The sequence below is a fragment of the Erythrolamprus reginae genome, chromosome 2 (genome assembly GCF_031021105.1).
Source record: "Erythrolamprus reginae isolate rEryReg1 chromosome 2, rEryReg1.hap1, whole genome shotgun sequence".
In the NCBI taxonomy this organism is placed as follows: domain Eukaryota; kingdom Metazoa; phylum Chordata; class Lepidosauria; order Squamata; family Dipsadidae; genus Erythrolamprus; species Erythrolamprus reginae.
In genome coordinates this window covers 305,077,208-305,100,061 of record NC_091951.1, presented here as the reverse complement: position 1 = coordinate 305,100,061, position 22,854 = coordinate 305,077,208, and the positions used below count along the sequence as shown (strand labels likewise).

General features: G+C 35.7%; 1 protein-coding gene across 6 annotated transcripts in view; it reads right to left on the bottom strand.

Moving 5' to 3' along the window:
• The window catches only part of ARB2A (ARB2 cotranscriptional regulator A), a 253,315-nt gene that overhangs the window by 69,108 nt on the left and 161,353 nt on the right, over nt 1–22,854 (bottom strand). For all 6 annotated transcript variants that reach the window (XM_070743038.1, XM_070743041.1, XM_070743039.1 and 3 more), the window contains exons 9-10: nt 14,618–14,734; nt 10,875–10,959 (exon numbers count right to left, since the gene is read on the bottom strand). In XM_070743038.1, coding sequence (XP_070599139.1) covers nt 10,875–10,959; nt 14,618–14,734 — 202 coding nt within the window. The remainder of the gene's footprint in view (nt 1–10,874; nt 10,960–14,617; nt 14,735–22,854) is intronic.

Here is a 22,854-nt window from a genome sequence, read left to right as displayed (position 1 = left end):
GGGAATATATATGAGATATAGGAGAGATTATAGGACAGGGGACGGAAGGCCCTCTAGTGCGCTTATGTGCGCCCCTTACTGACATCTTGAAGAAAGTATTCTTTAAAAAAGTTTTTCATTTAAGGTTTTGAAATAAAAATGTGTTAAATTTAACTAATGCAATAATTAGGTAGAATCTGCCTAATGAATGTGGAAATTTGATATTATCAGGAAATTGGGTGCATAAGATCTCAAACAACCATTTTCTTCTAAGTGGGCTCTTCCTGCAGGATGCCTTGTCTTCAAAGGCCAGGTTGGCCCCTCTCTGATAATATTTAGGAAGGTTGCGAAGATCTGGCTGTTTCAAAAGTCTTTTGCCCCCTTGAAGGAATTAAATGATGCTGATCCTAAATGTAATAGGCAGCACAAGGAGTATAATCAGGTTGTAGTTATTGTGATGCTTTATTCATTATTATTTTTATTATGCTTTTGATGAAACCATTTGAAATTTTATTAATTGGTTTTATATGCCGCCCCTCTCTGAAATGGCATAAAAATCACAGCAGTTAATAAATATGTTTTTGGAAAAGAGCTATGAAACTGATTCAAGTTATTTAAAAACCAAAGTTTAGGGTAATCTGTTGATAACTCCATCCAGAACCCAAGATTCTGCTTCAGTTAACAAAGAAAAGAAAAAGGGCACACATGGTTGAAAATAATGTAGTACAGTGTTCCCTCGATTTCTGCGGGGATGCGTTCCGAGACCGCCCACGGAAGTCGAATTTCCGCGAAGTAGAGATGCGGAAGTAAATACACCATTTTTGGCTATGGACAGTATCACAAGCCATCCCTTAACACTTTAAACCCCTAAATTACCAATTCCCATTCCCTTAACAACCATTTACTCACCATTATTACTGGTACTCACCATTGAATAAGGCACTTAATTATCCTGATATTTATAAACATAATTATTTATTAACAATAATTTTTTTTGTTATTTATTTGCAAAAATTATTAGTTTGGTGATGAAGTATGATGTCATCGGATGGAAAAAACCGTGGTATAGGAAAAAAACCACAAAGTATTTTTTAATTAATATTTTTTTTAAAGCCGTGGTATAGGCTATTCGCGAAGTTCGAACCCGCAAAAATTGAGGGAACACTGTACTTTAGATGTCATACAAGCATTGTAACTCTCTGCTGTTCATTATAGTGGTTAGATACTGGACTTCTGTAAAGTACAAATAATTTCTTCTGAATCCTTTTGAAATATGCACACCTCTAAAAAGAAGCAACAAGTCAACAATGATTACTGCAATTGTGTTATAAAACTAATAGAGTGTGGGTATAAGTTATTACTAAGGCTGTGCAATTCATTCAACAGGGCTCTCTGGATTCTGCCCTAAAAAGCAATGAAGCAGCTGAAGTTACGCAAAGGCGCATCACAGATACTTTAAAGTCCTCCAGAGGTTGTCTGGGCTTGTGTGTACCTGCAGAAAAGACTGTTCTCTGAAATAGGCTTTTGAAAATAAGTTATGGAAAATTGGTAGGAGTTATGATATGACACATTTGAGAATATTCTATTTAAGAATATACAGATAAGAACAACATTAAATCTCTAGTGTTCAATTGCTTTTTCAAATTACCGCTAGTTTGAACCATCCATCTGTCTCAAGAATTATTGTTAAAGATTGTGCTGCAAGCGTATATTCTATAAAGACCTAATAAAACATTATCAGAAGCAAATGGTTCATAAGTTCTGAGGTCTAAATTGTTGCATTGCTCGAGATTGTTGCATTGACACTTATCATTGGATGGTTCCTTAAGACAAGCAGAAGAAATTACATATACAAATGTCATAATAGTACGGCCTTAATTCTAATTCTTCCTGATCTTATTGCTTTCATGTTTTTTTGAAGCTTATATTAGTTTTTTTTAAATAATATTTAATAGTAAGTTTATTTTACCCCTTCCATGATACGTAATAGATGGGAATAACTCAATAAAGCTGTTATGATGAATTGTTGGCAGAGTGAAGTGGTAGATTTTAATAATAGCTATAAGTGTAAGTGGTTCTGTGCTTTGAAGTCTACATAGCTTTGATGTAGTACTCACTTAATCACTAGATAGTCTTGAAAGAAAAGACTTCCCAAACAGTATATTAAGTGCTACTATTTGAAATGTCCTTGTATATTTTTTTCAACACAGATTTCTCCTCCTTGATTCTGATATTTTAAAAGAAGTCTCTAATACTTAAATTATGAATAAATCTAAGGCTAGGGCTATGATATTCAAATACGTTCAAAAGCCTATTATTATTAGTAGTAATAATATGAAAAGGGGTGGTGCACAATTATTTTTTTTGCACATTAACCTTATTCTGTGTTCTGAAAGGAAATTAGAAGAAAATTTCTCTGCTGTGAAATAAAATATGAATGGGCTGATATTTAACTTTCTACTTAAACTTTTTGATCTGACAAAAAGTCTTAGAAGTAATAAAAATAATTATAATTTACTTGTGACAATATTTATTAACTTGGTATTTTTTGTATAAAGTTTTATATAAAGTTATTTGAATTACCAAATGGAGCATTAACTTTTATTGGAGGCAAATTTAGATTTACACAACTCAATTTGCTGAAGATATGTAAACACATTTGAAATAACACAGCTTTATATGCTTCATAACTTGAACTTCATTAGATTCTCTTCCGCACAAATTTTTAACTGTCACATGCAACTCAAGCTGCACAGTCGTTAGTCCAGTTTTGGCAGACAAAGAATGTTAAAGCAGTTAGCCCATAATGTTTTCTTTCCAGCGAAGAGATGATAATCTGTGCACAATTGTACATGAACTCTAAAATGAAGCTGCCACTCACTAAGTCCTATGCTTATGTAAACAGACAGGAATAAAGAATATGGCATGTGACCAGTAAATTATGAGAGAGCAACACCTCAAGGTTAGAGGTCCCTGAAGATTTCAACAAATCTCACCAGATATGGCAACAGATTAAGCAAAGAGACAGATTGCCCTCCAACCTTAACCTGTTAAGACCTTTGAAGTCTTACAGTGACCTCTATGCTGCTCTTTCATACTAGTTGTTAGTTACACTAATTACAGCCTAATAGTATACTGGTGCCAGACATTTCCACCCACCCCCCTAAAGCCAGCTAGTGAAAGAATATCAGAAAAACAGTAACTGCTCCAGCCAAATTGCAAGAGGCACATTACAAGCTTCTAGCCCTAGTTTATAACAGATTTTGTACTTTATATATATATAATACATAAAGACAATTTACTAATAGCTCTATGAAGCTTTAAAATGTGTATGTGCTTTAAATAATCTCTAAATCAGATCAAACTGATCTTACTATAAAAATTCAGATTTGAGATTGTTTTCTTAAAATGATGTTAATTTATACAATTATTGTATATCTGCTTAGAAATATGTGTGAGTTTAATGGAAATTTAAATAAATAAATAAATAAATATAGAATAGCATTGTAAAGACATCTGTTGTTTCTTTTTTTAAAAGCCGATGTTTTAAATATTTTTCACCAATTTTGAGAATAACTTATTTTACGTTAAATATCATAACTTTAGGGGTTTAGATACAGAAAAGGTGCCAATAATTATTATGGGGAACTCACTTATTATAAAGATACATTGGATGCAGTAGTGGGCTGCAGCATGGACAGTCCGATACACAGTCCTGGTTGGGAAAATAGAAAAACTGCACACATCTCTGCGTCTCTTTTTTGCTACTGCTCATGTGAGAAAGCAAAGAAATCACTGAAAATCGGCAAAATCTCATGTGCACAAGTGTCGTCGCCCAAGATTTTACTTCCTGGACATGCGCAGAAGCCAAATCTCATGCCAGATGCACGCACAGCCATGCCGGTCACCAGGAGCGCACTGGTAATGCTGGCGATGGGGAGCCCTTCACTGATTTGATGTATCTATTTGTCTATTTGTATGCTTTATACAAGCATCAGTGTATACATTTTCAGTTTTCTGCCACTTCCTTCAACTTCTAATCAAAACAACAAATCAAAGAGTCCTAGGGAAGTTTTGCAGTGTGAGATGGATGGCTGCATTGAAGGGAAAACTCCCTTAAAATTGGTGGGAAAAGTTGAGTAACAGCTTTACCATACAGAAGCCTCTCAAACCACTTCCCACAGGTTCTTTGCTTTTAATATAATCTGATTTAACATCTCTGTGTCTAAAATTTAGACTTTTATCTTTTAAACATACAGCAGTGCTTTTCAACCGGGGTTCCGCAGAACCCAAGGTTCCGCAAGGGCCAGCCAGGAGTTCTGCGACTTAAGGAGAAACCCCCCCCAACCAGGAGCAACAGCAGCCCTTGCCGCCCCCTCCGCCTTACTCTGCTTTTGCATCCGCCTCCTCCCAGAACGCCATTTCTCTCCGCCCGACAGCTGCAACCGGCAACCAAGCTGTCAGGAAGGGAGAAACCCCCTGTAGGTCACAGCCCTGCACCACCCAGCTGCTCCAGCTCTCTGGACCACGCCCACCCCTGCTGATCCTCCTTTTGTTGTTTCTTTTTGGTGGGGGCGAGAATGAGAGAGGGAGAAGAGGGGAGAGGAAGAGGAAAGAGAGAAAAACAGAAATGAAAGTGAGAAAAATGAGAACAAAAAGGGAGGAGAAACAAATGAGAGTTTCTTTTTTTATACTTAATAAATATAATTTTTTTAAAAATACATAACTTAACTGAGAAGGTATTGGGGAATACTATGTAAGTAATAACTGGTGGATATGGACTTCCATTCAGTACAACTCAGTTGATAGATATTTAAAAGAACAAGTGCTTTGCAAAATAACCAGGCCATAAGGTGTCCTATAAGGTTTTGTACATCACGATAAACACTTTCCATAGTAGTAGTCAAACAAGCAATGCCTTCAGGTGTTCGTATTAGGTCACCATCTCAGCACTCTAAACATGCCATTTTGTGCTACCTGCAGCTTCTGCCCCTCCCATACAGCACTGTAATAATTCAGGACTGAGATTATTTATGCATGGATTTTTAATAGCATCATATTATGCATGTACTATTTAATAGACTATGCTGAGGCCTTACTGACACTCTAATATTTTGTAATAAAATTATAATATTAGAGCCCGTAAGGCTTAGGCATATACACAGAGTAGAAGTGCCACTAAATGCAAGATTAAAATGCTCACAGTTGAGTACACCTGTATTTGAAAATGAAGATATCTTATGTTATTGGACAGAGAACACCCAATTCAACATATGTTGTATCACATTTTTTCCGTTATGAACCTTATAATAATTTTAAAATAAATGTTATACTATGAACCAGATTGTTCTAGAAAATAAAAACAAAACTTGTTTGTCTACTTTAACTTACATAAAAAGTGATTCAACTTTTTCTTGAAGATCAATATCACAGGAAATTTTTCTACAAGTTTTAAGTCACATTCATTCACCAATGTATCTTCTTTATTTTATTATTAAAGAATAGTCTATAATATCAAGTTATTTAAATAAGAGATACATTTATAAATATCTTTTCTGTCAATTAAAAACCCTTTCTAAAATAGTGATACCTGAACTAAATATAGGTGTGGATTTTAGAAGAGGGAAAGAAATATTTTCCATGATAATTATATGCTACAATTCAAAAGTCTATTTTTACAATGACATAAATAGAAGTAACCCATTCATATTTACTCATGAGTTTACTTTCTTAGATTTTCTCTCTGACATCTAGAATCCTGGCCTTACTCTATATATTGCCTCCCTTTCCTGACAAGAGATTAATCCATGTATTTGTCAAGGCTTAAGCCTGCACATTAGAAAATACGGAAATATTACAGAAGTAGATTTAATATGGCTTGATCATCTACCCTGTTTCCCTGAAAATAAGACAACATCTTATATCCCAGCGGCCGATAAGGTCCCACAGAGTTGGCCTTTTCTGGGTCCCGTCGACCAAACAATGTCGTTTGGCAGGCCTCAGGGAAAGAGCCTTCTCTGTGGTGGCCCCGGCCCTCTGGAATCAACTCCCCCCGGAAATTAGAATGGCCCCCACCCTTCTTGTCTTTCGCAAGTTACTCAAGACCCACCTATATCGCCAGGCATGGGGGAACTAAGACATCTCCCCCAGGCTTTCTTATATTTTATGTTTGGTATGTATGTGTTGTATGGTTTTTAATTGTTGGGGGTTTTTATATAGTTTTTACTATTAGATTTGTTCCATTGTTATACTGTTTTTTATTACTGTTGTGAGCCGCCCCGAGTCTTCAGAGAGGGGTGGCATACAAATCTAATAAATTGAATTGAATTGAATTAATTTTTGCTCCCAAAGATGTGCAACCTCTTATTTTCAGGGGATGTCTCTCAGAATTGCTGAGCTAGAATGATTGCCTCAGGAATTCTGGGAGTTGAAGTCCACAAGTCACAGAAGAGCCAAGTTTGCCTACCCCTGGATTAAACAATATAGGTCATATAATATAATGTGAGCATGCACAAAATCACAATCAAACAGCTATTGTCCAGTCCTACAACAAAATACAAGTAGAAGCTGACTTCTCCGACAAAGGAGATTGGCTTCTGATTTGCACTGTCATTTAATACAATAGTGATTAGAATACTTTAATATTAGTTTCATTAATTTTTCTGTAATAAATCTTGGATGTTGTTAAGTGTTTCCAATCCAATTTGCCAAGAGAATCATGGGAAGAGATTGAGCAGGATGTAATATATAGATCTGAATGAAGCTGGTTTGATTTTGTGGTGCATAGGAATATATTTCCATGTTAAGAACTATACGTGCGAGTTTAATTGTAAATTAAAACACCAACATGTATGTCAAAAAGTATGAAATAATGTTATCAAGACTGTTGTGAGTATATTAACAAACAGCAGTAACGGAGGAGTCATAGCTAGGTTATGGAGAAAATTATAATAAAGATTTTTTTCATTATGAATGTAATACAGAAGTACATCCACAGAAAAATAAAGCCAAGCAATTTAGGTAAACATTAATATAGTTGGAACAGCTGATAATACTGGATAGAAAAATAATCAGTTTTGTAATCTGTTTCACAAAAGACATCAAGCTTCTTCTTTCACTTCAAATGCTGATGTATAATATGAGTTTATTTTCACAGAATTTTGTTTAGTATTGTTAAAATGTGGAATTTCAGAAAGTCCACTTGGGCTTTCTAAGAAAGTTTCCCCAACTCATAGTAAAAAATGATTTTTTGCAGCTGAAGAGACACAAAGCTAATTCACACTTGCAGTTTACAAGTCCACTAATCCACAATCAGATGTAGTGTGAACTCAGCTGCTCAGGAATAATTGTCCCCTAATCCTTAGCAATTTGCACTTCATTAATGAAGTGAGAATTAATCCTTACTACTATCCTGATGAATTGCATGAAGGGGTTGCTCCAGTTTCTGATGCCTCCATCCCAAATAACAGAGGTGGGTCTAACAGGATAATTTTAGCCTTTGTTGTTATACACTTATACACTGAAAGACAACATGCATTGTAGAGAACATATTTGACTCACAATGTTCTAGGTATCTCACAGCAATGGATAACACTGATACAGAATATACAAATAGAAAATAGTAGAAAAAAATTAGTCATTAAGGATAAGCAATATACTTCCTGACAATGTGTTAAATATGCTCATTTCTCTCCAAGGAACTGATGGTGAGATAATAACTCCATTAACAAATGAAAAGAAGTGCTAGTATCTGACTGCTCCAGTCATACAGTAATATCTTCAGGAACAGTGGTACGGGGACCAAATTCAGTGAGTTTAAGATAAGCAAAGCACGGAAGTAAACAAGGAACTTTATAATAAATAAATGAGCTTTTACCAATATTTTGATAGAGACAACAATTATTGTTATATGCAACCACTTCAGTAGACTTTATTATTCTTTATTATTAGGCTGATATTATTCTTATTTTTATTGTTACATTCTGTTTTACTGGTAAACAGTAAACTAATGTACAGTAGTCCCTCACCTATTGCTGGTGTTACGGTCCAAACCTGGCCGCGATAGGTGAAATCCGCGATGGGGAATTTATCGACTGATAGTAATTATTTAAGTATTTATATTGTAATTGTTTGGTAAGTTTTCATTGTTTTAAGTGTTTATAAACCCTTCCCACACAGTATTTATTTTAGATACAGTATTTAAATACAGTATTTACAATTTTAGATTTATTTTTTTTAAAAAAACCTGCCGATCGAGTTCGGCGGGCTGTTTAAATCTGCCGATCGACGTCCTCAGAAACCCGCGATGAAGTGAAGCCGCAGTAGGTGAAGCGCGGTATAGCGAGGGACTACTGTACACTAATATACAGAAGGATGAATGACCAACCAAATTTGTAAATATTTTTTCATGATTTTGAGCTTTTTTTGAGCTTAAATACAATTATACTTATAAAAAATACATCTCCTCTTCTATGCTTCTGCATAGGAGAGCAGAATGATCTTAAGACTTCCTGATTTTGGCTAGAAAAAAATTCAAACATCTATTCTATTAGACAGCAAAGAGTTAGCATTTTCTATATCTCTTGGCAGCCATCTAAACTACTTAAATATGGTCTGCTTTCTGAATGACAAATATATCGCACATTAGTCAAATTCTAACAACAAAATCTTTAACATTTAAGATTGTCTATTAATTTTCCTCCTGCATTGTATCCTCCTGCTAATATATCAAACATATTATACTTATCAGGATTTTAATACAAAATCCTGCTTTATGCAATTTTAATTAAATTTTACTTACAGGTTTTCTTTACTTATGAATAGACTTATGAATCAGATCAAATCTCAATTTATTTTTTATAGTGGACAATCAGAAGCCTCAGAGGATACAGAAGCAGGGTGTTGCAGTTCCAGTGATACCCAACTTGGTTAGCTACTACATTGTCAATGAACCTGATCTTCATTAAATTAATCTCCTTTTAATGCTATTCAGGTTCATAGTGATTTTCACATCAGATTAATTATTCACTATTTGAATATGTCTTTCTTTGGTTTATTCTAAAACTCTTTGTGTTAGTTACTCTCTCTCACTCCAACTTATCTCACAGGATTGCTGGAAACTAGGAGAAGAGGAATATTAGGTACGGTATGTTTGTTCCCTTAAGTTACTTATGAAAACTTATGATAAGGTGGGTGTTGTGGTTAGCTCTGGCCCAGCTCCTGCCCCAAGGACTGTGGATGTGGGGGAGACATCCACATGCTGCAGGCCTGTTTTGCCCCCAGTGGAATCTGCTGATGAAGGCTCCTCTGCCCAAGAAGACATGAGTGACAGGGAGGAGGAGAGTGGGGCAGACAGCTCAGAAGGAGATCAATTATGTAGCTCCTCCTTGGATTCAGAACAAGAGTTAATGATACAGCCACGCATGCGGAGAGCGATGCATAGGCAACAACAACTGAGAGATTATTATCAAAGAAAATGAGGCCACCTGTGGTTGGGTGGGGCTGTGGTAATTAGTGAGGCTGCTATAAATAGCAACCTGTGGGTTTGGCCATTGTGGAGGATTATTTGATCGGTGTGTTTCATGACTGCTTTACTGACTGACTTGTTGTGTGCTGATTTTTCCCTGCTTTGAAACTAAACCAGAGCAAAGTGTGTTTCACTTTGTGAAAGAAGGACTTTGAATTGCCTCACAGCTGCAAGTTAAGTATCACAGGACTGATAAGGGACTTGTATAAATTACCAGTTTGTTTGGAGACGAGTGCTCTTTGCTATACCAAAAGAGGGCTTAGTTTAAGTGAATTTTCATTATAAAGAACATTGTTTTGAATTTTCAAACGTGTGTGTGTCTGAAATTTGTACCTGTGAATTTTTGGGAGAATTCTACCAGAGAGCCCGACAGAACAGGTGGGATATAAATAAATAACTGAGAAAGTTAAAGAGTACCAATAAACCATGTGTATGCTTTTTATTATCAACTATCAAAACAACAGTTAAGAAATACCCCACAGCTAGCATTTGTTTAAGGAACAATAAAGGCTTTGGGAGAAAATGTTCAGATATCATGATGTGTCTATGTACCTTATATAGAGGTGAGAAGTATGCAGGCAATGGCTTTCTTGTGATATTCCAATTAAAAATAAAGAAAGCAAATTGTCTGCATAGGTCATAGACAAATTAACTTTGGCTGTCATCTGAAGTACAAATGATCAGGATTAAATTATGATATTTTGGACATTTTATGCAAATGCCCAGTTATTTTGAGAAGTCTACAATGTTGCGAAAGAGAAACAGATGACTAGCAGAAAAGTATATGGACTCAATTAGAGAGGTGATCAGTGCACTACTGGAAAACATGAAGGGACAGATTGGAGGCAGATCATCCTGGGGAAGTCAATGTACGGGGTTACTAATTGTCAACATCAACTTTGCAGCACATAATCAGTCAATCAAATCAATGCAAGTATTTATTGTACATACTTCGATCATTTACCTCTCATTCACCTTTTTTCTGTACCTCCTGTTCTTATCCCAGCTCCCGCCAACCTTTCAGTTTGAAAGCATTCACATGCAAGTAGATAAATAGGTATCACTTTGGTAGGAAAGTAACAGTGTTCCATGTATCTCCATGTATAGTCATGCTGATAATATGACTATAATATAATATGACCTTGGACAACACTGACTCTCTTGGCTAAGAAATGGAGATAAGCATTGCTCCCTAGAGTTAAGCATGACTGGATGGGAGAAACATTTACCTTTATCTTTACCTTAGATGTCAGGATACTGATCTGAATTGGTGACCCATTAAAATACTAAAACATCGAAATGCTGTGCAATGAATAGTAATCTCCTGGTGGCAAATAACTAGCTTATTTCAGGAACAGAGATTGCATACCTGCAGAAACACGTGGGCAATCAGGTAGCATGGACTCTACTGATGTATCCAGAGGTTCTGAACTTGATACCCAATTACAGCAATTCTGAAATTAAAGAGAACTCTGAATAATAAAATACCCTAGATTTTTTCAACCATATTGTAGAAGCTTAATCATAGAGATTGTAATGTCAGGACCAATATGAGCAGCCATATATAGTTGATCAATCAAAAATAAATAAACGACTCCTCAAGGATTTAATATATTATACGTGGAATTAATATGACAGACCATTCAGTTGAGTAACATCTAAATGATGGAGGTTAATTATTTCACGTTATTCTCCATTGGATAGATCTCACTCAAACACTGTGTCCAGTTTGAGACATCACATTATTAAGGGGACGGTATACAAAATGGAAGAGGTAGAAAGAGGATGAACTAACCCTTGGAAGTTAAGTGGTGTCAAAAGAGATGGAAAGAATTGTAAATACTTTGTCCTTGAAAATAAATACTGACATCTTAATAGAAGCATTAGTTCAAGTATTTCCTAATTGGATATCTACCTTTTTCTGTACTTATGTAAAATTAATTTGGTTAATTGGACTAAAACTTTGTTAAAATGGAACTGACTCAAGTATTAAATAAAATATAAGAAAGGTGAAATAGATTGTGGAAAATAAAATATGAATGATATTATGGATAATAAATCAGCATTAATATCTTAATTTACTAATCTATTAATTGCTTATTCCTAATGAAGTCCTCTTTTACTTTTCAACTTCGGAATTTAAGTATCATAGTGTAAACTATTACAATTTATTTTGCATAAATAATGATTGTCAAATCCATTAATATTCTGTTAAAATATGAAGACATTTGATTTCATTTTTCTACAATTAAATACTTATAATAAAACATGAGGAATAAGAAAGAATTAAATACACGCATCTCAGATAAATAATGGCTGATTGGCCTCATGCTAAAAAAGCATGTATTGTATTTTTTAAATATTTGCTGTCACATTTGAGCTTTATAGACTTCATCCTGGAAAGATTCTTGATTGGTCAATCAAGGGTCTTATGATAGTTTTTAAAGTCATTCTGTCTGGAACAAAATGTCAGCTGTATTTAGGTTGGGAGAGAATTAGGTGAGTAGTCTGCCAATAAAGTCAGAGCCATGAGTTTTGTCAAGGCAATCTTACAGTTCTGGGACCAGACAGAGGAGAAAGAATATAAAGAAGAGGTGTATGAGATTAGAAACTGTTCACAGGCATTGCATATTTTGTAAGAAATACTAGATCACTAAAATGATTGAACTGTGCAAACAAAGCCAGGAAGGCATTTAAAAATATAACTGGCTAGTGTATTTGTTATCTTTTTACCTAATTGTGTGATGGTAATATTTCTGTATTTCATAAAGACTTTAAAATGCACATTTGCAGACCAGTTTTTAATTAACACCTGAAAGTGGAATTGTAATTTTTATGAGCTATTATATGTTTGACATAGATGAAATTAATATTTCTACTGATATAACATTACATCAGAGAATTTAAGAGAATACCAAAGATTTCAACAAAATTAACTTACTTTATCCTATATACAATGAGCCATTGGCTATATGAATTAAGTATCTCAAATGTAGACTGAAGATACGAAAATGGAAAATTTGTTTTATCAGTCATCACAATGTCTAACAAAAATTTAAAAATAGGACTTCTACTTGCATTAAAATATGTATGCTGTGATAAAGGTAGATAGGTGCAATGAAAAATTGCTATTGTTCACTATTTATTCTTTCAGTAACAGCAATTACCACTGCATGTACAAAGCAACGGAGGAAAAAAATGAATTATTATTCAGTCTCTCAATCTAAACCCAATATAGTAATAATATACCCCGATGGCATGATGTAGTTTAGAAACACATCTAAAATTCATGTAATATAACACTGTTTAGATAAGATTCTCTGAGTATCCCATCCATATATTAATTCACTAGTTTCTGAAAATAAAATCACAGGTAATGGATTGTCTTATTTAAATGTGTTTCAGTAACAATTAGTTATTAGGTTAAAATGGGAGATGTAAAGTTTAGTGCTTTGCTGCTGATGGTATACAGTGAAACTTGAAAAATTAGAATATCATGCAAGCTTTCATTTATTTCAGTAATGTAACTTAAAAGGTGAAATTTAATATATGAGAGTTATTCATAACATGCAAGGCAAGATAGTTCAAGCCATAATTTTTCATAATTGTGGATGATTATGGGGTACAGTTCATGAAACCCCAAATCCCCCATCTCAGAAAATTAGAATATTACATGCTATCACTTAAAAAGAGATTGTACATAGAACAATATCGGACCTCTCAAAAGTGTAAGCATGCAAATGTACTAAGTACTTCGTTTGGATCCCTTTTGCAGCAATTGCTGCCTCAATGCGGTGTGGCATGGATACTATCAGCCTGTAGCACTGCTGAGGTTTTATGGAAGACCAAGATGCTTCAATAGCAGCCTTCAACTCTTCTTCATTGTTTGGACTCATGTCTCTCGTCTTTCTCTTGGCATAGATTCTCTATGGGGTTCAGGTCAGGTGAGTTTGCTGGCCAATCAAGCACAGTAATCCCACAGTCATTGAAGCAGGTTTTTATGCTTTTGGCAGTATGAGCAGGTGCCAAGTACTGCTGTAAAATTTAAGCCACCATCCCCATAAAGCTCGTATGCGGATGGAAGCATGGAGCGCTCCAAAATCTCCTGGTAGATGGCTGTGTTGACCTTGGACTTAATAAAGTACAGTGGACCAAAACAGCAGATGATATGGCTCCCCAATTCAACACAGATTCTAGAAACAGTACACTGGACCTCAAGAATCTTGCAGTGTGTGCCTCTCCATTCTTCCTCCATACTCTGGGTCCTTGGTTTCCAAATGAGATGCAAAGTTTCCACAGTCTGTGTTGATTTGGGGAGCCATGTCATCTGCGCACACACTGCCCAAAGCACCAAAACCTGCTTCAATGACCGTGGGATTACTATGCTTGATTGGTCAGCAAACTCACCTGACCTGAATCCTATAGAGCATTAGGGTAAGTATGTATGCATATACAGTAGTCCCTCACCTATCGCTGGTGTTACGTTCCAGACCTGGCCGCGATAGGTGAAATCCGCGATGGGGAATTTATCGACTGATAGTACTTATTTAAGTATTTATATTGTAATTGTTTGGTAAGTTTTCATTGTTTTAAGTGTTTATAAACCCTTCCCACACAGTATTTATTTTAGATACAGAATTTAAATACAGTATTTACAATTTTAAATTTTTTTTTTTGAAAAACCTGCCGATCGAGTTCGGCGGGCTGTTTAAATCTGCCGATCGACTTCCTCAGAAACCCGCGAACCAGCGAAGATCCGCGAATGATTTTTCTCATTAATATTTCTTGAAAACCCGCGATGAAGTGAAGCCGCAGTAGGTGAAGCGCGGTATAGCGAGGGACTACTGTATACCTTAGACATAATGTTTAATGAAGCTCTTTAAAGATCAGAATTGGATTTTAACAATCATCTAGAGTTTCTATGGAAGATTTATGCCCTGCTGGATGAAATGAATAAAGTTTATAGTCTCTTTGTAACGGTATTTATGTACAACTGCATTAATGCCTCCCATAAGGAAAAATTGTAAAAGCAGGAGGAAGGAGGTGTTGCTCCTAAAAATGGGAATGATCGTTGGCCAGTTTGTGCACTTGGTTATCAGAATACAACCTCACCTCTCGCATCCATTCTCGAACAATTTTATCAGCTTCTTGATGCCACACATTATGAACTGAATCTGTCAATGCCACTGCAGTAACTTTATTTTTTACTTCTATTTCTCGCTGAATCATCTGTGGAAAATATAAATTAAAAAATAATAATTAAAACCTGAAAAGACATCTAATGTAAATAGTCAGTGAACTGCTTCCATCTACAGTTTCACTAAAAAACCCCCAAAATATTATACTTCAGTGAAAGTGGAAAATGTTCAATAACAATTCTTTTCAAGTTTCATTTCTGCCTTGCAGAAAACACTATTTATATCCTTCAATCTTACTGAGTCTTCATTTTCATTTATTCACATAACTTTCTGGTCAACATGACTTTCTTAAGATTCTCAGAATCACTCTGGAATTATTTACTACTCAAACATTAATTAAAATATCTTTTCACTGCTTCTCATGTTGGAAAACAAATAGAGATGTTCAAGATGAAAACAATATTATATGAATTGTATCCTGCTATTAGATATGTTTTATAAGATATTGTAACTTGATTTGCATGTAGTACTAAACCACAGTTTATTTAAAGTAAAGCATTTTGTCAGATATTCCTAAAAAGTGCAATTAATTTTATTTTATTTTTCTTTCTATATCACCCCTGCTTCATTTCACTCCTAAAGATATATGCAAGTGTTTTGTTTTTCAATCACTGTATAATTGGGTCTTTTCCTATGCAAAAGTTGACTAGGGAATTTAAATGCAAATACAGTATAGATATTTGTAATAATAAATTTAATCTATAAGTAAAAAAAGAGTGAGGGACTATTGCATAATGTAATTTTGAATACAGTAGCAGCAATTGCAGAATTTTTTAAATTAAAAAAATGCAATTTGAACTTCTTGAACTTATATTTTAACATGCCAAAAACAAAAAACCCCGTACATTTTAATAGACTTTTTAAACAGACAAAAAGAACAGGAAGAGTTAGTGCTTCCCAAGAGTGACATGTCAATTTCAGATCATGCCTATGATTGTTGAGTGTTATCCTTAAATTATGGTTAATGAACTTCCTCATAATGAGATGGAAAAAGAAAAGTTAAACTAAAGGAAGTATGATTTCTATGGTTATAACACATAAATTCTATATATCTTTTCAACTGTAGCTTATGCATTATCAACCCCCCTGCAAAAAAACAAAAACAAATCCCAGTGCACTATAGAATACAAAGTTACAATGCAAGATAAAGAATAAGAGAATGAAGGATTGTTAAAATAAATAACATTAAAACGCGAAGCATCACAACTGCTACTGTGGACAGTAATGACACTAAAAATATTTAATTTTCAATTTTTTTCCCTCTAGAAATCACTGGATTTTTCTTTTCAGCTAACTTAGCACTTTAATATTACTATTCTTTACTGACTATATATACATTTTAAATATAATTTTAAACTACTATTTTTAAGACATGACACTAAAGTATCCATTTACCTGGACAACAATTCCTGTACTTATAAAAAACTAATTTTATACAATCAGTTTATATAATTGATATATTTGTGGTAACTGCCTAATTTAAAAACAGGCATCTGTGGGTTTAATTTTAATTTTAGCTATATAGTAATACATGAGTCATATAATCATTTTATGCGTTAATTGTACAAGATTACTAGCTGTTAATCCAGTCAAAGTAAGAAACAGAATGTAGTAGCATCACAATTAAGAATATAACCACATTTTAAACCAATATTTTAACAACTAGACTAGATAAAATGTCATTCTAACTCAGCATGCAGTTTTAAATATTTATCAGCCTAGTGACCTCAGAAAAGTCCTGTACTGGAGATTATGTTGCAGATTAGGTGGCACACAAATTATGCAAAATAGAAGGCAAAACTTTTATTACTTAAACATTAATGGTTTAAAACCTGGTTTTGGTGCAGAGAAATCATACATGCACTATAATTTAGAAATCCTTCAGTCCAGTGCTTTTAAGACTTAATTTGACAGCCAAATTTTCTTATTCCTTTTTTTTTTTTTTTTGCAGGAGTGAACATTTGGTACATTTCTGAAGATAAAAAGGGGAAATAAAGCTATTAAGTAAAGTTGTAAATGTTATTTTATGAGCTGCAGCATATTAACTCAACTCTACACTAAATTTTAAGTAGCATTCTAACTCTCATGACCAGAGGAAATGAAATTATATATCAGTGGAACTAAAGCAAAAGTTGCTAATATGAGCTACTGGACATAACTGAAAAATTGAGAGTGTATTATAGATATGTAATTTGAAGTTGTTCTGCCGGGCTCTATGGTATGAGTCTCCCGAAAAGGGTAAAAATTTCAGACACACACACACACACTTGAAAGTTCAAAAACAATGTTCTTTATCACAAAATTCAAACGAAACAAAGCATCCTTTTTGTATTGCAAAGAGCACTCGTCCCAAAACAACCTTGTAGGCTGTACAATCCCCTTAATCAGTCCTTAAGTAGATAGCTTGCAGCTGTGAAGAAACGTCACAGCTCTCCTTCTTCCATGAAGTGAGACACACACACTTTGCTCTGCTTAGGTTACAAAGTCCTAAAAAATCAACAAACAAAGTCCGCAAACAGCAAGCGGTTGGTTCTGAAGAAACAACGATCAGATAATCTTCCACAACAGCCAAGCCAGCACGCTGCTATTTATATCAGCAGCTCTAATTGCTGGAGCCCCACCCAAACACAGATGGCCTCTCTTATCTCCTGTAATATTTCTTCCATTGGTCTCTTCTATGCATAATTCTGCGTCTGCGTGGGTCTGACACTTCTTCATCCGAATCTACCAAAGATAATAGAGATTGGCTTCCTGGGCTGTGTACCAAGCCCCCCTCTTCCAAGTCACCCCCACCTCCATCTTCGTCTGAGGAAACTGCACTACCTGACTCTGTTGGCAATTAAACAGGCCTATGACATGTTGATTTCATTTCATTTCATTTATTGGATTGTTGATGTTTCCCCTGCATCCACCTCCATATTCCTTGGGGCAGGAGCTGGGCCAGAGCCAACCACAACAGAAGTTGACACACTTCCAAACTGGACAACAGCCTATGGATTTTGAAAACAGACATGGGTGGCTGGGCAAATAGAAATTTACAAAATTTTATGAGGATTTAATAAAGCTAGATTTCAGTTATATCAATTTAGTGTAGTGGTTAAGATGTCAGGCGAGAAATTGGGAGATCATGAATCTAATTCCTGCCAGTCAATCTCAGCCCTGGGAAGCAGGCCCAAATCCTGAGAGGAAAAGGGGCACTGGTTTTACCTCATACGCCTTTTCTCAGAAAGATGGAATGGGTTAACTCTGTCTACTCTCTGATTGGACTGAGTCTGTTAAAGCTGTTGAGGTCCCGCCCTTGTTGCTATCCTTGACAGCTTTTGATGAAGAAGCGAAGCGACAGACTCCATTGTGCCATAGTCAATGAAAAACACATTCCTCCCGTCTATCCGAAGCCAACAGTGCCACACTGACTATACTGGGTGGGGCTGGATGCTATATCCACCTTTCTGAGAAAAGACATATCAGGTAAGATCAACGCCTCTTCTCCCTCGTGATGGATAAAGAATCCAGGAATGGGACACACCAAAGCTGGCAGTCCATCAGGCTCAAAATACACAGAGAGAGAGAGAGAGAGAGAGAGTGAGAGAGAGTGAGAGAGAGAGAGAGAGAGAGAAGGAGAGGGAGCAAGAGGTCTTCTATTTATTTGAACTTAACAAGATTTCAGAAATAAGGCAAAATAAAGTAAGTAGCAATACTTACAAGATAAATATGGAACTTCTGTGACTGACACAACAATCAAAAATATTAAGAAAATGAAATATAAAGAGATTAAAATAGGTTCACAGAAAGTAATAATAAAGTATGAATTCCACAGAAATGAAAATGATTACTATACTTTTTGTGAAAATACAAGGAGTAGTTGTAAGGTTGATAGAATTAAATGATCACACATAATACTAGTTTCCTTGTTGCAAGCAGCTTACCCATCCCTAGAATATCAAATCATGTACATCACCAACATCACTAGAGGAGGAACTCATCACTGATCCTTCTGAGTTGGATTAAACACGCTAATTCAAAGCCTGACAGGCTTAAGGAATGAGCATATGAAGGGCTCTAAATGGTACTTGCAGCATACAGCAGAATCCTAATAAAATATTGAGATCACAAGATGAAAAAGAAAGGCATTGCTTTTGAATGGAAAAAATATTACAGGTAAAGTATCTGTGGATATTTCTAACAGGAAGGCTTGAAGTTGCTGGTGAAACGAGCAATAATGGAAACAAGAATATATAAACAGCCAAAGAAAGTCGAGTAGGTAAAAGAAATAGAAGAACAATAATACAGTAAATACTTTAAATTTGTTACAATAAGAATAGAAAAGGAAGAAAACAGAAAGTCTATATCTAAGGGCCAAAGGTAAAGCTTAGCCACTTGAGTGCAAAAACGTCCTGATATTGTAGGCCTGATTCAACTAATGGAGTCAATAGCAATAACTTCTTCCAAGGATGAATAAAACATTGTGGCACAGGCATTGTTCAGCAAAGGATGCTGTTGTAATCCACCCTGAGTCAGTTGAAGAAGGGTGGCATAAAAATATAAATATATAATCCTGGTGAGTACCCTGCCTTGTGCTTGGAAGATAATAAAGAATTGGTTTGGGTATCATAAAGCAGTTAAAATAACTACTTCATATAGAATAAGATCACCTCGAGGTTTGACTACTGCAATGCTCTCTACATGGGGCTACCTTTGAAGAGTGTCCGGAAACTTCAAATTGTCCAGAATGCAGCCACGTGAGCAGTTATGGGCCTTCCAAGGCATACCCATATTTCTCCAGCACTCCGTGGACTGCATTGGCTGCGATTGGTTTCTGGACGCAATTCAAAGTGTTGGTTATGACCTATAAAGCCCTGGCATCGAACCAGATTACCTCCGGGACCGCCTTCTGTCGCATGAGTCCCAGCAACCGGTTAGGTCGCACAGAGTCGGCCTTCTCCAGTCCTGTCAACTAGAGAATGTCATGTGGCGGGACCTAGGGGAAGAGCCTTCTCTGGGAGGTCCTGGCCCTCTGGAATCAGCTCTCCCCAGAGATTCACATTGCCCCCACCCTCTCTGCCTTCCGTAAAAGTTTAAAGACCTATCTGTGCTGCCAAGCTTGGGGCCATTAGACCCTAGCCCCCTGGCTGATGAGTGTAGTATGTCTTGCTGTGTGAATGGGAATAAATTATTTTAAATGTTATTAGAGCTTTTAAATTTTTTTAGCTATCTTAATTGGATTTTTAGATATGCCTATTGTATATTGTTTTGATATGTTGTGAGCGGTCCCAAGTCCTCGGAGAGTGGCGGCATAAAAATCCAACTAATAAAATAAATAAATAAATGTTTTACAATAGCTCTGCCTTGAGATTATAAAATAAATATGAGGCAAAAAGGATTGCAGATTTTTTAATTAGTTGCAGTTAGTATAACGCAGATTCAGTGCAGGAAGATGATATGATTGAATCTTAACTAAAAGAAAGACACATTTTATTGCATTTTAATTTTAAGGGAGAGGTAGATTAGATTAGATTTATTGGATTTATATGCCGCCCCTCTCCGCAAACTCGGGGCAGCTCGGAGGTAATTCTCAATGGATGGAGCAATGGATGGGAACTGGCCAAGGAGATAACCAATCTAAGGCAAAATTTCCTGATAGTAGGAACAATAAACCAGTGGAATGGCTTGCCTTCAGAAGTTGTGGTGCTTCATCAATGGAAGCTTTGAAAAAGAGACTGGACAGCCATTTGTCTGAAATGGTATAGGGCCTCCTGCTTGAACAGGGAGTTGAAAGAAGATTTCTAAGGCCCCTTCCTAGTCTGTTATTTTCAACTAAATATTTATTCAGCTACTATTTGAAATTATAGCAGAGCTGAATAAAGGATGGTTATGTCTGGCACCTGAAATTATGATGTCAACAGAGCCCTTGTCAGCCCACCAGCACCATTGACCACAGGGGCACTTTAAGCCTTTCCACCCAGCCATCTCCCCCATCTGTGACATTCTGGTTGCCCTGCCCTTTACTACCTCTGCTACTATTGGCTACATTGGCCCCGCCATCTTGTCCAGTCTTTTTGCAAGAATTTGGAATGATTCAAAGCCTTGCAAGGCCAAATGTGATTTGTATAAGGTTATAAGCAACCTCAGAAAGAAGGCGTGGCACGTAGAGTACAGCATCTGTAATGTAAAGAACCAGACTGGTCCCGCCTCATCAGTAGTGGGTGAAAAAAGATGGAAAAAGTCAGCTGGGGACAGCAAAGTCAGTGGAATGCATAGTGGCAGGCTGGCAGAAGTGAAGATTGCAGGGAAGCCAAAAGAGCTCCTCTCTGAGAGAGATGAGCAGTTAATAAGTGTGATAAATTAATAAACACATAATAAATAAATAAGAGGGGTGTGGCAAGGATGGGGTGGGGGGAGCTGAAGAGAAGCCATCCTCTTAACTTACTGAGGTTTGCGACTGGAAAGGACTAGGTCAGGAATGGCTTGGATTGGGATGGGTTCTTACCTAATGATCATTGGGATATGATTAATAAGGGCAATGTAAAATGCTGGGGTTGCCGTTGATTCAGTCATGTGACATTATGCTTCCACCCTCATTGCTTAGCAACAAAAATTCCAATCCCAATTGCTGCAGTTAACAGAAGACTACCTGTATAGCAATTATCTATTTCAAGCTGATTTGGCAGTGTGAATACCGTGTTACAGTATTTTACCACTATGTTTTGGTTATTCCGATTTAATCAGTCAATCCAAGCTACCTGGTTTTCAGTGCTTAAATGCTAAATTAAATAAAAAATAATTATATAAGTTAAATTGCATAAGTACATTTTAACATACAAAATGTATTTTATTACACCAATGTTCTCTCTGGTGTACTTTCCTATATCAGTCACTCATGTTGTAACAGAAAAATACTTAATAAAAGTTTTATACAAATATGAAGTTGGTATTATTTACTTTACTTAAGGATGTTTCGAAACATCTTTATTTAAGATAAATAAAATCGATTCTATGTATGCAAATGCTTTCAAGTAACATACTTTGGACTTAATAAACACACTGAGAGATTTCTCTCGACTATTGCCTTTTCTTCATTACCATATTTTTCGGAGTATAAGATGCACCTAGATTTTAGAGGGGGGAAACAAGAAAAAAGTATTCTGAACCAAATGGTGTAGTAATATATTATTTAATAAAATACCAGTGTAGCAGAATACTTTTTACAACCATGTACATTTTTTACAACCATGTACATTTTTACAACCATGCACACTTTTTACAAACTTCAAACTTAACAGATTTAAGACCTGTCCCAGATTTCCTCCTTCAGTCATGCTAGTTTAGGAATGGAACTTGAAGTCCAGAAGTATTAAACTTGCCAAGTTTGAAGACACTTGCACCCCTAAACCAGCAGTCTTCAAACTTGACAGCTTTAAGACTAGTGGACTTCAACTCCCAGAATTCCTCTCCAGTTATGCTAGATGGGGTAAATAGAAGGCAAAAACACCCCCATTTTTGCAAAAAATGGCCCATTTTTTGGCCATTTCTTTGTAAAAATGAGACATGAGGGAAGACCTTTGGGAGGCCAAAAATGGCTGTATTCAATGTATAAGACGCACCAACATTTCCACCCTCTTTTGGGGGGCAATACTCCAAAAATATGGTAGTTCAAAAATTATAGACAAAAGTGATACCTGTTCATAGGATACTTGCCCATCTTTTGGCTTTAGGTTTCTTTGGCCAAGATAACAACCTGTTATTCAAATATTACATTTTTTTGCACTGTCTAACTCATTACCTATCTCTTATGTGTCTGGCCTCTAAACATGGTTCTTATTTTCCATACAAATACAGAATATTACTCGTCCATATGCAACTGAGTCAGGCCTGCTGAATACTTGCTTTTATTTCTCAACCACATAAAAGAATATGCTTTTGTCCCATACTAAATGAGAGGTTTCATTTTCTGTACTGGTAATGTATTACTTTTGCAACTTATCTTCTGTTTATTTCCTTTACCTATAATTCTTTTAATTTTTGACACAAATTTACGTTAGAATTAGAGGGATGAAAAAGTTGTCTGCAATTTGGAGGAAATAAATTAGAAACTCAAGGTAGATATGTTGTGGGGAAAGAAGCAGACAATATCAATATCTTGAATGCAATACT